General features: G+C 35.5%; 2 protein-coding genes across 5 annotated transcripts in view; one reads left to right on the top strand and one right to left on the bottom strand.

Moving 5' to 3' along the window:
- Positions 1 to 2,866: 2,866 nt before the first annotated feature.
- Positions 2,867 to 3,758, bottom strand: LOC131436347 (uncharacterized). Of its 2 annotated transcripts, none has more exons than XM_058605017.1 (3): positions 3,702 to 3,758; positions 3,236 to 3,639; positions 2,867 to 3,182 (listed from the first exon to the last, which is right to left on the bottom strand). In XM_058605017.1, the coding sequence occupies exons 2-3, from the start codon at positions 3,623 to 3,625 to the stop codon at positions 3,009 to 3,011; spliced, it is 564 nt and encodes a 187-aa protein (XP_058461000.1). In that variant the 5' UTR covers positions 3,626 to 3,639; positions 3,702 to 3,758; the 3' UTR covers positions 2,867 to 3,008. The 2 variants fall into 2 exon arrangements, with proteins under 2 accessions (XP_058461000.1, XP_058460999.1); XM_058605016.1 differs by having other exon boundaries at positions 2,869 to 3,182; positions 3,698 to 3,743.
- A 7,925-nt stretch (positions 3,759 to 11,683) lies between these two features.
- The window catches only part of LOC131437112 (calcium-transporting ATPase type 2C member 1), a 189,568-nt gene continuing 186,780 nt past the window's right edge, over positions 11,684 to 14,471 (top strand). For 2 of the 3 annotated variants that reach the window (XR_009230705.1, XM_058606260.1), the window contains exon 1: positions 12,031 to 12,352. Coding sequence is in view for 1 of the 3 variants with exons in the window: in XM_058606260.1 (XP_058462243.1) it covers positions 12,104 to 12,352 (249 nt within the window). In the remaining 2 variants the exon portion in view is untranslated. Of the gene's footprint in view, positions 11,987 to 12,030; positions 12,353 to 14,471 lie in introns of those variants that run through there. The other variant, XM_058606263.1, reaches the window with a different exon arrangement.

Raw genomic sequence — 14,471 nt, 5'->3', positions numbered from 1 at the left:
GCTCATGAGAATCGACATAAAACGAGTTTCAAAGTTGAACCTTGTTGGCGACTGTCTCTCGAAAGTTGTTGAATTGGGAAGGAGCGACTGTTTATTGTGGCTAGCTATTTTCAGATTGAAAGGAGTAGAACAGCTGTCGATGAGAGCAAACGGCGACATTCACGAGAGAAAATGTCATGAGACCTTTGACATTTTTCATCTGCTACTTCACGGTGAAGTACAATCGGCGACTGCTGTCATTTGTGCGGTTTGACTGTCTGATGTTTCGTGTTATTCTCCAGTACCGTTCGAAACCCTGCTTCGGAATATTTTTTCTATTGACGCTTCTGCATTAACGCACTTATAATAAGAATAGAGTTATTATTTATACACAAAAAGCTATTCTAACGTCTGAATTTAGCTTTATGGTACACATAATTATGAAAGGATTGTGGGAGAAGGACACGACAACATTATAAAAATAATCAGTGTGTCTGAACCAGCCCGGTGGCAACAATAAGGCGCTCCAGCTAGTGCTATCGTAACCAACATCTCAGTCTTTCGGGGCCTTCAAAGCTAGCAAGTCAGTGAGAGCAAACTAAACAAAATGAAGTAAAATACAACACTTCATTGATTGTGAAAGTTAGTATTACAATTTGGCACCGCACGTTTCATAACGATATCACATTTATAATCAAACATAAAAAAAATCAACTTTCACAGCTAAATATCACAGATATTTAGCAACAACGAACTTATATACTTCTTTGTTGTTTTCGTGTTTACGGAAAAGATGATGGTCACAAAACATGGCGGCCTAGTAGGGACTTGGGCTGAACGGTTTTGTACTTGACAGCTACGTCAGCGTTAGCACGTGCGTCTACCAATATTTGGCGCAGTAATCCTTGACCACGAACCAGGACAAGCAACAACTGACATCGACCTCTTTTACTACAAGCCGCTGTAAAGGTAAGACGTGGTTTCGCTAAACTTGATTCCTTCCAGTTCCATCGGCAGATATCACTAGGATGATATGCAAAATGCTAATTTATGAGTTGCATGGAATGCTGCAAACGGTTTTCATGAAAACAAGTTGACAAAAGTCACATTAAGGGTTTAAATACACTCAAGCAATAGGACGTCAAGGCTTAGTACTTGACCTATTTTAAGAATTTTTAATAATTTTTGCGTTTTCAATGAATTATTACATACAATTCAATTCACACCCTTTCATTCTGCTACTAACGCAGAAGGCGATAGCACCCAGTGGACGCCATTCTAGTTACCAAATGTCATCATAGACACACGGTGAGGCATGAGATAGGAACTCGAGAGCATTTAGTTATCTCACCTTTTGACGATCAAATCGGCAACTGGGAACCGGTATACCGTAAATCAAATTTTCATCATCTAGCAAAACACACACAATGCAAGAATTATATATCTAGCTGAAAGCACTTTATTCGTTTTACGTCGCAATGTACAGTAATGACACCCCCATTCATCTCAGCTCCAATAATAATCTCATATACGAAAACTATTTTTTAAGGGTGAGATCTGCTATCTCTGTTCGAAATAGACCTTAAGGTGCATTCGGTTCGAGTTTTCGTGTCGCTATAACAGCATTTTTGAACAAATCTCTTAGTGTCAAAGCAAAGATATACTTTATCGGAACCGGAAGTCGTATCAATACAGAACTCAATAGCGTTCTATGGGATTATGAGGACTTTTATGTGAATATAAGGTTTGTTAAAATCGGTTCAGTCATCTTTGAGAAAATTGAGTGTATGTTTTCGATTTTTTTTATATCATTTATTTTACCCCGGCTTTAACCATTTTGGTCATTCACCGGAGATTTGATTTTTTTCACCCATATTACCATGTAATTCCGGAGCTGGAAGTCGGATCCGAATAAAATTCAATAGCGTTGGTAAAGTAAGACCTTTCATATGAATTTAAGTAAAAATCTCGGCGATCTCACAATATTCAACTGGTTCATTAGGTAGAACGACAATCTAATCGTGTACAGTTCTGCGGCGAGGTAGTTTTTGTTGCTCTCGTTAATTCCACCTCATTAACTGTAAATGTGTAATGACGCGGTATTTAAAATACTTTTTCATTCAGTTAGTGTCAAACTGATATTTACAACGTGTGCTCGCTCGGGTTGGCGGTTCAATGCATAGGGCACTGGGCTTACTAGCCAGTTGTCGTATGTTTCCCGACCAGGAAGGATTCTTATTGTCAGTAGGATCGTAGTACCAGTCATGCAATGGTTCTGTATGCTATGATTCGACTGCGAAGTCTGTTGGAACAAAAAGGCCAAATTCCACAAAAGGAATGTAATACCAAAGCGTCATGCTTTCGCCAGAAATTAGGAAGAGAACTCAAAGATTTACTTAGTGTGTCTCAAGCGAAAATTGTGTGAAAGAATTACGCCACTTTTATACATATTCAGATAAGTCTCAGTCATAACCAACTTGTTTCTTTCTATTCGCTCGTAATTATGCTTGAATTGAGTGTTGTTAGGTATGACGATCGTTTATCATAAATCTAAATACTTTAAGGGGCAATTTACAGACTTAGGAAAACGGCCATTGTTGTGAAACGCAGAAGCAGCTTTTTTCGCTATCATAAAGAAACAAAGCTTTAGAAAACTAATTGTTAATTCATAAACAAAACTCGATTGCAAATGCACAGCTCTGTAACTCTTTGCAATGTATTATGGAATAGTGTTGTATCCTTTTATTGACATGATACTAGCTTTATTGACGTAATACTAGCTTTATTGACGCGTAGCTAACTTTTTCTCAAAATTGTACATAGTGCATTCAAGAAAACCCTTAAAAATTCTAATCGGAATAAGTAGAGTAAATCTTTAGCTTTCATTTTTAAATAGATATATTTCCAAATTGAATGAAAAATATCCGAAATTTAAAGCTAAGCTTAATAATAAAAAAATCTGTTATAATCATTCACTCACTCGAACATGCATATACAACCACCAATCGAAATGAATGTAAATTCAGCTATTAGTCTTCACCAGTTCCACTACTGCCATCGTCTCCGCCACCTTCTTCGACATCACTGAAATTATTACCTTTTCCAATCTTATCTTGCTGATTCTTGTTTTCTAGATGTTCCCACGGATTTTCAAGCATTGAAGGATGAAAGTAGTCCTTTATGTCATATCTGTTCTCTTTGCTCTGGAATAAACCAAATTAAATACTAGCTACTGTAGAATAAATTAATTCATTACTTGGTGATGGTGCCCAAATCCAAAGCGCGGCCGTCGTTGGTTATATTGCTTATTATAGTTGCTAAAATTTCCTTGCCAATGATGTTTTCGTTCCTGTGGGCCGATGCTTGGGCCTTCCTCACTACCAGGGGAGGAATTCCCTGGAGGAGCATCTCCACCACTCTGTTTATGATGGCGACCTCGATTCTGATGTCCTCTTGGTCGAGGTAGCATATACTTTGGCTGAGCCGAATAGTAGTTACGGCTGTAAGTGTTGTTTTGCACTATGCTTCGATGTTGAGGCGTACTGAACCCAAGTGGAAGAAACCCATCGGTGCTATTATAAAGTGGTGCTCCGTCTTTATTTTCAGGCGAGTCAAACGGATAACGACGATCGGCCGGCGAGGACATCTTTTACTGTAATTCTATAGATGAATAATAAGATATTCGATAAACTGAAAATCATACGAATTATTTAATCACAAACCCTAATAATGGCGTTTTTGTTTGTAGCTCAATCTATCCCACTTTCAATGCTAACTGCTGTCAAATGTATGGATTTGACAGGATTTGACAGCAGCTTGAAACCAGGGATGCCAGATCAATTGAAAAATTGTTAACTTACACTGAGATAAATTATATTGTTTACATTATATGATATCCCTATATTCACAATGTTACAATGTCTACATTATGTAGAAATTGATGGTGGTAGGGTGGTTTTTGTTGCAATTTTCTCGTCTAATTGAGTTCAATTGTTCCGGCGACGGATCTTGTTTTAAAAAAAACTGAACTGTACTGTTCAACGGTTGGACTAAAAAAGATTTATTACAATTAAGAAAAGGTTTACAGAGGCCTCACTTGTCCCTAAATTCTCTAGAAAAGATTCTTTATATGAACATGGTAAACTGCTTAGCTTGTGTTTGGAATCCGATGCTGTATGATGCCGCTGGTGTACTTTATGTTTAATTATTATCGGTTGGTGACAAAGTTGTAAGGCTGGCCTGGAAAAGGACGAACTATGTCCGCCGTTATTGTTGATCGCCATGCGAGATCTTGAAGACAACACTGTCAAAAGGTATTTTTCCATCATGCTTATCATATTCTGAAATTCGATATTCTGAAACAGTTGTAATTTACAACAAATAGAGAATTCTACATCTCTCATGACATCAATATGCAGTAACCAAGGTTATGTTATTCATAGACAAACATTTATCAACTTGTGTTGCAAGTTTCTACATTTTTTCAAGCGATTACGTTTTAACATTACCAGTTACTGAGAATTTTATTCCTGAAAACAAACCAAAATGTATGATTATAACAAATAAAAGCGTTAGTTGATATAACTACATTCAAGTTAATTTATTTCCACTAAAATGTTTGTAAATTTAAAGCGCTACTTTTATTAACTTGATACATAGTTAGTTGATGTGAAAACAAATTTTCAAATTGAATTTACTGTGAAATAGTTTGTCAAAAAATTGACAGGAACGCACAAGTAAATATTTGTTATGTTTATAAAAATCTTGATTGAAACAAACTAATTCACTGAGAATTATTAATTATCATGTTTTGTAGTTTCAAGCAGCAATATTTACTATATCAAATCAGATTTTCTTTTGTCACTATTTCAATAAAAATTTCGTAGTATGAAACCAAAATTGAGTTATTTTAACAATTTTTTCTCTGCGTTCTTTTATTTTTCAAATTTTTCGCCATACACACGCATCCTTGATTATCTTTATAGATCGTTACAGCATCGTCACGAACTTCCTGTAGATCAACCAAAATACCAGGTATCCAGACAGACTGCTGCCGCCGCACTAAGAGCAACGTACTCGGCTTCACTTGATGACAATGAAACCGTGGATTGCTTCTTGCTACTCCATAATACAGTACATCCAAAAACTTTGAAAATGTATCCACTGATCGATTTTCGATCCTCATTCTTTTCATATGAAGATAACACCCAATTTCCACACTATTTTTATAAGAGTAAAAACAACAACAAACCGTTCAAACAAACTGAACGATTATTTTGTGCAGTATGCCGTTCAACAAACGCTCAACGACCAACAAAATATAATCGCTTGCTGAGTGCCAACTTATCAGATAGTCTGCGCTCACCGGTACAATAAACTACTGAGGTTTGTAATTTCTGTAAAGTGAATATATTAAGGTTTCTACGCCCGGTGAAAAATGAACTACTGAAAAATGGGTGGCCAATACGTTTCCTGATGAAAACAAAACAAAATGTAAAAGTGATTCACACGCAGCATCAAGTGACTATCACCTGCATGGAACGATTACGGAACAACAACCTTAATTGTAAGTAATTCATATGAATGGACACTACGTCAAGTTCACGGAACATTTAAACGTCGGATACGTGAGCAATATTCGGCTAAAAAAAATATTAAAAATTATCTGGACGTCGACGGAAGTTGATTGATCGTCTGAAAGGTGTTTCATGCACGCGTTTCCTGATGAAAACAAACCAATCTCATTTGCATTTGTGGTTGTAAGTGAGCTGTCAGAGCCTAATTATAAGAAAACGGTACCAACATGTGAAAAGGGCATAAGTCAAAATGTCACGTTTCGAGAAATTTGAAGTTGAATTTCACAGGCATTCATTTAAATGCTATTTAATATAGATGACTAATGCTGTTGTTGTTGATACATTGTGAAGAGCACCGGATGGAACAGTATGCAAACACTATTCGAGATAATCAGCTTCACCATCGTCGCTTGCAGGATCTAAATCCGCATCGAAATGATCCAGCTCCTGGTTCTTCTTCTGTCTTCCACGCTTTGGAGCAACTAAATTTTTAAGCAATGTTGCATAGTATTGTTTGTTTTGTATATATGGCATAAGATTTTTCAAGTCAACTAGCTTTTCATGTGACAGAGGTATTGGTTCATTCGCAATAGGATTGAGTACTGGCAAAGAAAGACTTTTATTCCGAAAAATGTTCACGTACAAAAACGTCATAATCATCGACTTGCACGTTCGTTTTGTAGTACACATGTCCTGGAGAAGTACTACGATACTCAAACAGGAAGATGTCTTTGAACTTCAATGGTTTGCCGTTCATGTTTTGTTTTGGCCGATGATAACGTTGGTAAAGGGATTTCAGTCCCAGGAATTGCGAATGCTCGAGTTCTATAACTTCGAAGGGAACTTTTCGCTTAATTTGTGAAATAAATACGGCCCAATCTCTTGGCGTTTCTATATTCATCGTATTTCTTTTTTTAGCTCTTTCTATTGCTGCATGGACAGAATCGACTTCCATATGGGAGTGACCGGATACCATGAATTTATGACGAATGGCTATTTCTTTATCTGAGCGGTAGAATTGCTCAGTCAGAAACGTGAATACATACGACAAAGTTGTGATTATGACCACTAAATCTATCGAAATATAAATTTATTTCTGTAGTAGGCTGGTCTACTCCATTTTACAATTCGTGTTTGCTTTGGTTTTGAATGTTATATATCAAGCACGATCCGATTTCTTGTGAGCCTCTTCTGGTAATAGATTCGTTCCAAAGGTAACATGTAGCTTTATTTTTCCCACGATGTGTGCTAAATATAGTTGAGAGTATAGAGTTGGCGAGAATAAAAATCTTGTCCACACAGTAAGAATGGTGTAGGTAAACATTTTTGCAAGTCGAATGAAATTGTTCGAATAGAATGATCAGTTTTAGCTGCTGCCACATCTGTTTTTTTGCACTTGTAAACGAGCATTGCGCGTTATTGATGAGTTTTTTGCCAATTTTGAATCTCCAATCTTTTTGATTCGTTTTCTGCGACCTTCAACATTATATTATATTTATCACATTCTCCGCAGGTATCGTTTTTCGGTTTCCGGAAACTAAAATTTAATTTTTTGAAAATCAATCTGTACGTGTTGTAGTGGACGGGCTCTATTTGATCAGTGACACATTTCGCTTTGAACATATCATACATTTTCGCAACATTGAGATCGCTCGACAAGTACAGCTTAGAGGATTTTTCTCTGCTGTAATGCGACGTGTATGCTGGAAAAGACATAATGTGGGATTCTATATACTGGAGAGTATCTTCGCTAACCGGATTCTTATTGCAATTATTTAATCGTTTATCATCACCGGAAACTCCATCTTCTTCAAACTTCGTAGTTAAAACTCGTACTTTCTTCTCTTTAATATCAAACGTCGCCAAGAACATTTTTTGCACACGTGGACTCTTTCACTGTATCCAGGTAGGCAATACTGGTGCGAATAGCCTCTCCTTGAGTTAATTACCTAAAAGAGAAATAGTTAAATAATGGCTTTCGACATTTCGATGTGGTTACTAAGAAACTGGTTTTGTGCAGAAGATGTTAGCTTCAGAAGATTCGTTAGTAACTTTTTACGTAAATTTTCATCATACTTCAAACCACACTGACGTGGACAGCTACAAGGAGCTCGAGTTTCTCGTGCTGGGACGTGTTCTCCATTAATTCGAGTGTACGATAGCCCCTTTTCCTTTAATGCTTTTCTTTCCGCAAATTCACAGCATCTCGTGCGACGTTTCAATTCTTCACTTTTTTCCAATTCTTCAAAAACTATATCGTCTTCGACTATAGGAACACAGGTGTCTATAGTGAATCATCAGAAATTTTATTGTAAAATATTAGATTTTACAGGAAAAATTATCAGAATGGTCTTTCGAAGGTCCCGGAACAACTGAAGCATTATCTAGGATCTCTATCTTTCGCTTTCTGCGAGCCATTACTAAATTAATAATTTCCCATTAAAATTTTTATTTTTATTGAAATTATTGCATAGTTTTTTACCGTGAGGAATTTCATCATCAGAATCGCTATCCTCCTCTTGATCTCCAATTAATGCGTGGTTATGATACGGTTCAAAATACTCATTAATGGAAAAGTTATTCATGAGAGTAGCGTCTCCTGTATCTACCTCTTGTTTGTCTTGTTCCTCATTCTCAAGGGGTAGCAATTCAAAATCTGTTCCATAATGATCATTTTATCACTAGGGTAACAGAGGTATTTTGGCCACTTCATATATTTTGGCCCACCTAACAAACTTTATCGATTTCATCGGATTTTATCGATGTTAAGTAACTCATTTTACATCAATTTGAAGCTAATCACATTAAATTACCTATTGCGGAAGGGGTTTTTAAAGATATTACAATATTTGGTGGATATTTTTTTAAAGTGGGCAAAAATAAAATCAATCCTGAAGTGGGCCAAAATACCTCTGTTACCCTATTACTTGCATTTTTATTGAATACTCATTCATCATATTACCTCTGTGCAGCACAATTTTACTTGGTCGTCCTGCGTTAATTTCTGCTGTAGTTCTTTGGAGTTGATAAGCTTTTCTTTGAGTACAAGGTTTATAGGCCCGTTATTTGTTGAAATAGTTGTATCTGTGTTGAATTTGGCAGGATCGTGTATTACCAAATCAAGAGCAGCGCATGGTTCCAAGTTTGAATCACCGTGATTGACTGATAAATCCAACGGTTCAGTTACAACTATTGGATTTGATAGATTTAATGAAACAGTGGACGGATTGTCAAATACTTTTGCAGTAGAAGCAAATACAAATAATTTGTATTTGGTAGAAGCACGTATGTTGTTGAAAGATAACTTGAAGGTACTCGTTAAATTTGAACAGTTTACGTTTTCGTGTTCAATCCACGGACCTTCTTCGTAACGAATTACTGTTGGCGTCGGTATTAAATTGTGAAACTCTGTGTTATCACTTGCACTCTTTGAACCGCACTCACTAACGATTTTTTCTCGTTCTTCGAGGTGCTGAGCTGCATCTGAAAATTTAAAATATAGAACACCAAAAGAGATCAAATTTAATGTAACGCTTATTACGAACAGATCAATGGCGAAATCCATGCTCACAGTCAAATTTTAAAATATCCTGATCAATTTTTCACTTTTAAATTCAAATATAACTGAGAACGTTAGGAAAAATATAAAACTGTAAATTTTTCAGAAAAAGGGTCTATCAACATAGCCTGCTGTCTTGACGTTACGCCTACTGTTCAATAATGGCCTAACGCAAATTCGTTGCATATTTAAATTTATTTAGAAGTTTCACGATTTTGTGATGTTAGTGAAACTTATCTATATATATGTATATATATATATATATATATATATATATATATATATATATATATATATATATATATATATATATATATATATATATATATATATATATATATATATATATATATATATATATATATATGCCTGATGTACTATATGAGAACATGCGTATCGTTCTGAAACAAATAAAAGTACGGATGTGTAATGTCAGAGACATAACTGGATGTCGTGAATACGAATGAAACTGACACGATTTCTTTATACTTGCGAATTCGAATTGATAGCTGATCGATTGTGTGAACTGTGAAACTTTTGACGTCGATTATCTCATTTCGGATTTGCATATTTCATTGAAAGAATCTATCAAGATGCTGTACACGATTCATTTCTACCTTTTAAAAGCACCAAATTGTGGAATTCTATACGATATATAGCACAGTTCGGAACGTTTTTCTCGAACGATTTTCGCACAGCAAAAAGCTCACGATGCAAATCAAATTATTTTGGATTTTCACTAAACTGATGATTTTTACCTTCGATTTGCAAAGAAGTAATCTTAATAGTTCTTTAGAGAACATTTAGAGCCTTTAGAACGGCTGATTTTATACAATGTTGTCCACTTTTCGTTTTCTTCCTCGCCAATGCAAACGACCAGAAGCTGTGTTACATGATGCAATCGTTCTTGTTTGATTTGAAACTAGCTTTGCGTACAAACCGCAACACATCCGCTCGCAGTGCCAAATGATGCGAAACTGCTTTAATGCGTCTTCTCGCCTTGACGACCGGAAGGCAAATGAGAACTACGACCTGAGCGTTTGAGGTTTTTAACCACGCAGAATGTGCACTCTCTGATGCCGCTGAAATGATCGATTTTCGACCACGATTCCCCTTTTATAACGTTCAGTTGACTGACTACATCAAAATCGTCGTCAAACCAAAGCAAAAGTAACGATTTTCCGCGTTGTTTTTTAAAATTTCAGAAAACTTAATTTTTGAGTTGTTTGTGGTTCTCTCACACTGTTCAAAATATTATCCGAAATTCCTGATCATATTTTTGATGAAATAGTGAAAGAATTATGTTTCTGCCATTAATACAAGTCGAGATATTCACGATTAAGTCTTCCATATGTCTAATTTTGAAATGGCGCCCGTCGTATTCACGACAAAAACCGATTTGTTTACATTTTGCTGATATGCCCTTTTCATATGTTAGTACCGAAAAAATGTATGACTAACTCAAATACAGCTATAACTCAATTAGATTAAGCGGCAGGTGTTCTCTATGATACAATCAATTTCATTAGGGTTGCATTCATCGTTAGAGTTGAAATCAACGATCAAATTATTCAAATTATTTGTATTGGTATATACTGTGGTATTGAAACTGTGGGGATGTTTCACTGAGCGAGAGTAATACTAAAATGGATTATAAACAAACCATTTCTTTTATCGTTTTCGAAAAAAATTGTTCGAGAAAGTTGACATTTTTGTATATTAACGTGAATTAACAGTCTATTCGATATGTTGTAAAAATCGGGCCTGACCATAAGGGAAATAGTCAACAAGGTTACCAGGGCAAAGTCTTGGCATTAAATTCCTTTTGTAGAATTTGACCTTTCAACAGACTTCGCAGCCTACGAAGCCTAGTTCTACGATCCTACTGACACTAAGAATCATACTAGGGGGATGCTCGAACATATGACAAACGGCTTGTAAGACTAGCGTCCTATGCATTGAACCGCTAACCCGGGCTGAAAAAGGTTACCCGAAACGTCAATTTATCGTTTTATAAACAATAAGAGGGAATGGAACGGAACAATAATTTGTCCTCGAAATACCATTCCTGTGCGCGTAAAGATATGGTTCCGAATTTTTTTCGGATTCTTACAATTATCTACGCCGTTTTTTGACTGTTAATATTGTTCCTAAATTGAGTTCTGAAACTTATTTCAGATTAACAATAAGGTTTTATCAGCATCAGACCCTGTCAGCTTGGAGCGAAATCAATCTTCAGTCCAGCAACGCCATGGCACGGCATCACATTCAACATATCATGTCAACTGTATGGGCGCGCAGTGCTGCTTATTTTGGTGCGCACGAATTTGACATTACTCTCCCCTACTTCTATGCACGAGATTCGATGCGAACTCGCCTGAGGGCGCCATGCTCGCAAAAAAGGATGTTGTCAATGATTTTTTCGGGAAATGTGAGAGCTGGATATCTTGTTAATATGATGTCTTTGATCAGCACAAACGTGATCACCATTTAGTTAGTACATCGTGGATGACGCCAATGTTTTGATTCGATTTGATGACACAATGCTGTCAAATTGTGTTTGACGTGTGAGTATTCACTCGCCGTACACGCAAACATGATTGATTGATCCCGGAGTTAAATCTTGGTTATTTCTTCAGATTTCTTTGATGAGTATTAATTATAGTAATTTAATAGTGTCAAAACTGTGACCGAAAATTGTTGCCGGATAGATTAGTGTAGTGTAAGTGGTTCAAATTCGTCGAACAACTAGCAATAACAGCTTCGGAAAGAACATACAGCTAAAAGAAATCCTGTGTTACTGAATCAAGTTTATTATCCAGTTCAGCTACCTGATAGCGGGTATTTTGTGTCGAGTGCAGATAAATTCACGGTACGAGAAAAAGAAAACCTATTATCGCTTCAGCTAGTTATGATTTAATGTTTGATCATGTTCAATTAGCAATAATTTTGCATTAAGGATGTTATACTGTTTAGCGATTTTTCATACATGTCAAATCAGATCGCGATTGAAAAGATGCCTAACAAAGTATTTGTTGATTTTGCGAAATTTTTGGGATCGAAATTTAATCTTCGTAGCACAGATGCGACAGAAGATGGCACATATGCTTACCAACGAGTGCCTCAAGAATTGCTGATCGGAAGTGGTCAGCAATATTACAAGCAGCAAAAAAGATTTGGACGTAATTTTTTTAAATCTCTTCTAACTGCTGACGACGAGAACGGATCGATTAAGGTGGTGAGCGAAAAGAACTTCACGCAACATATGTAACAATGGCTAACATGACCTATGCTAACTGCTATGTTTTGCTAAACTAATTCTGGAAGGTTGAATTCTTCAAACACTATCTTCTAAATTGTTCAATTATATTTCACTAATCAACTAACATTTACTTGAATGAACCGTTCATATTTTTTTATTATCTTGGGGTTCGTTGTCGTGAAACTTTCTAGTGAAATCATATTGTTATACTTACTTACTTTCTAATTCTATCATATTGTTTCCAGAGCCGTCAGGAAAAAATCTGGCTGGGGGGACTGCAACATTACTTGAGAATAAAAAAACTAATACATGTCATGTGCATGTAATCTACAGTTTTTGAAATTATTACGCCCAATTTTTCACACGGTTATTTTGCACGGTTTCCGCAAGTAACACGGTTTTGTTTCACGCATCACTTAACCCCCGTGTAAAAAACCTTGGTGTACAACGAAGTTTTTCCATTCATTATTCTTTTATAGATTGGAAAATAGAAAAATATATGTATAACTATAAGTAATATTATTAGTAACATTATTGAAATTGGTCCAGTCATCTCCGAGCAGATAGACAAAGGAAGCCGGTTCGTCGGTTATTTATTTATTTATTTATTTTTGTACCAACAGATTACATTTATCCAAATGATAAATATTGCACGTTATCGTAAACTAATCTATCATACTATCTTCTGTAAATATCTATAATTTAACCCTCAATTCATAAGGAAAGCTGGCTGGCGAAAAATCTTGAAAATAAGTTTTTTACAGTGCTGGTGGTTATGTTACTTATATCGTTATATATTCTAAATGGTAACAGTCTGTTTATGATAATCGATTTTTTAAACTCGCGCTCACAATGATCAATATTATTCATCTGAATTCATTATACACAATTTTTCAACTGGATATCAGAATTTTTCTTCTACCTGCAGCGATCATACAGTCATATGCATTCTGTAATTAATTTATTTACCAAGCAATAATTTTGATACCCAATTATTCACGTATGCATGAGAATTCTCCACACAAAACATCTCGTTACGACCAAAAAATTTATTCGACGATCTGGTATTCTTTCCTTCGTCGGTCAAGCACTTATGCAACTTGTTGCGCGCCAAACATCAATCGTAGATCTAGCAAGCATTGGCGACTTTTACAATGGAAAATTTCATTGTCCATACAAAACAACAATACGGATTTTTCCCACTTTTCCGGCAAGTTTTCCACATTTTTTTGATGTACGAACCCAAAAAAAAAACTGATCAAACAAAAAAAAGAATCATGTAAATCCGTTCTTACGTGATGCGATTACAAAGAATGATAGAAGATAGAAGATAGAAGATAGAAGATAGAAGATAGAAGATAGAAGATAGAAGATAGAAGATAGAAGATAGAAGATAGAAGATAGAAGATAGAAGATAGAAGATAGAAGATAGAAGATAGAAGATAGAAGATAGAAGATAGAAGATAGAAGATAGAAGATACAAGATACAAGATACAAGATACAAGATACAAGATACAAGATACAAGATACAAGATACAAGATACAAGATACAAGATACAAGATACAAGATACAAGATACAAGATACAAGATACAAGATAGAAGATAGAAGATAGAAGATAGAAGATAGAAGATAGAAGATAGAAGATAGAAGATAGAAGATAGAAGATAGAAGATAGAAGATAGAAGATAGAAGATAGAAGATAGAAGATAGAAGATAGAAGATAGAAGATAGAAGATAGAAGATAGAAGATAGAAGATAGAAGATAGAAGATAGAAGATAGAAGATAGAAGATAGAAGATAGAAGATAGAAGATAGAAGATAGAAGATAGAAGATAGAAGATAGAAGATAGAAGATAGAAGATAGAAGATAGAAGATAGAAGATAGAAGATAGAAGATAGACGATAGAAGATAGAAGATAGAAGATGGAAGATCGAAGATAGAAGATAGAAGATAGAAGGTAGAAGATAGAAGATATAAGAAGAAGATAGACGATAGTTAATCGAAATATATTAGCTTTTGTTTATATGCTCCTGCCCAAAAAAATTACCAGTACCGGCAACATACTTAATTCGTTTGGGTAATGGGGAGCGGG

This window comes from Malaya genurostris, chromosome 3 (genome assembly GCF_030247185.1).
Source record: "Malaya genurostris strain Urasoe2022 chromosome 3, Malgen_1.1, whole genome shotgun sequence".
Classification (NCBI taxonomy): Eukaryota; Metazoa; Arthropoda; class Insecta; order Diptera; family Culicidae; genus Malaya; species Malaya genurostris.
This window is presented reverse-complemented; position numbering and strand designations above follow the sequence as displayed.

Excerpts from the sequence above, each read along its gene's own strand:
- LOC131436347 (XM_058605017.1), bottom strand. The coding sequence starts at position 3,625 with ATGTCCTCGCCGGCCGATCGTCGTTATCCGTTTGACTCGCCTGAAAAT. Across the intron at positions 3,183-3,235 it reads GATTTGGGCACCATCACCAA|AGCAAAGAGAACAGATATGA; the intron begins GTAATGAATTAA and ends GGTTTATTCCAG.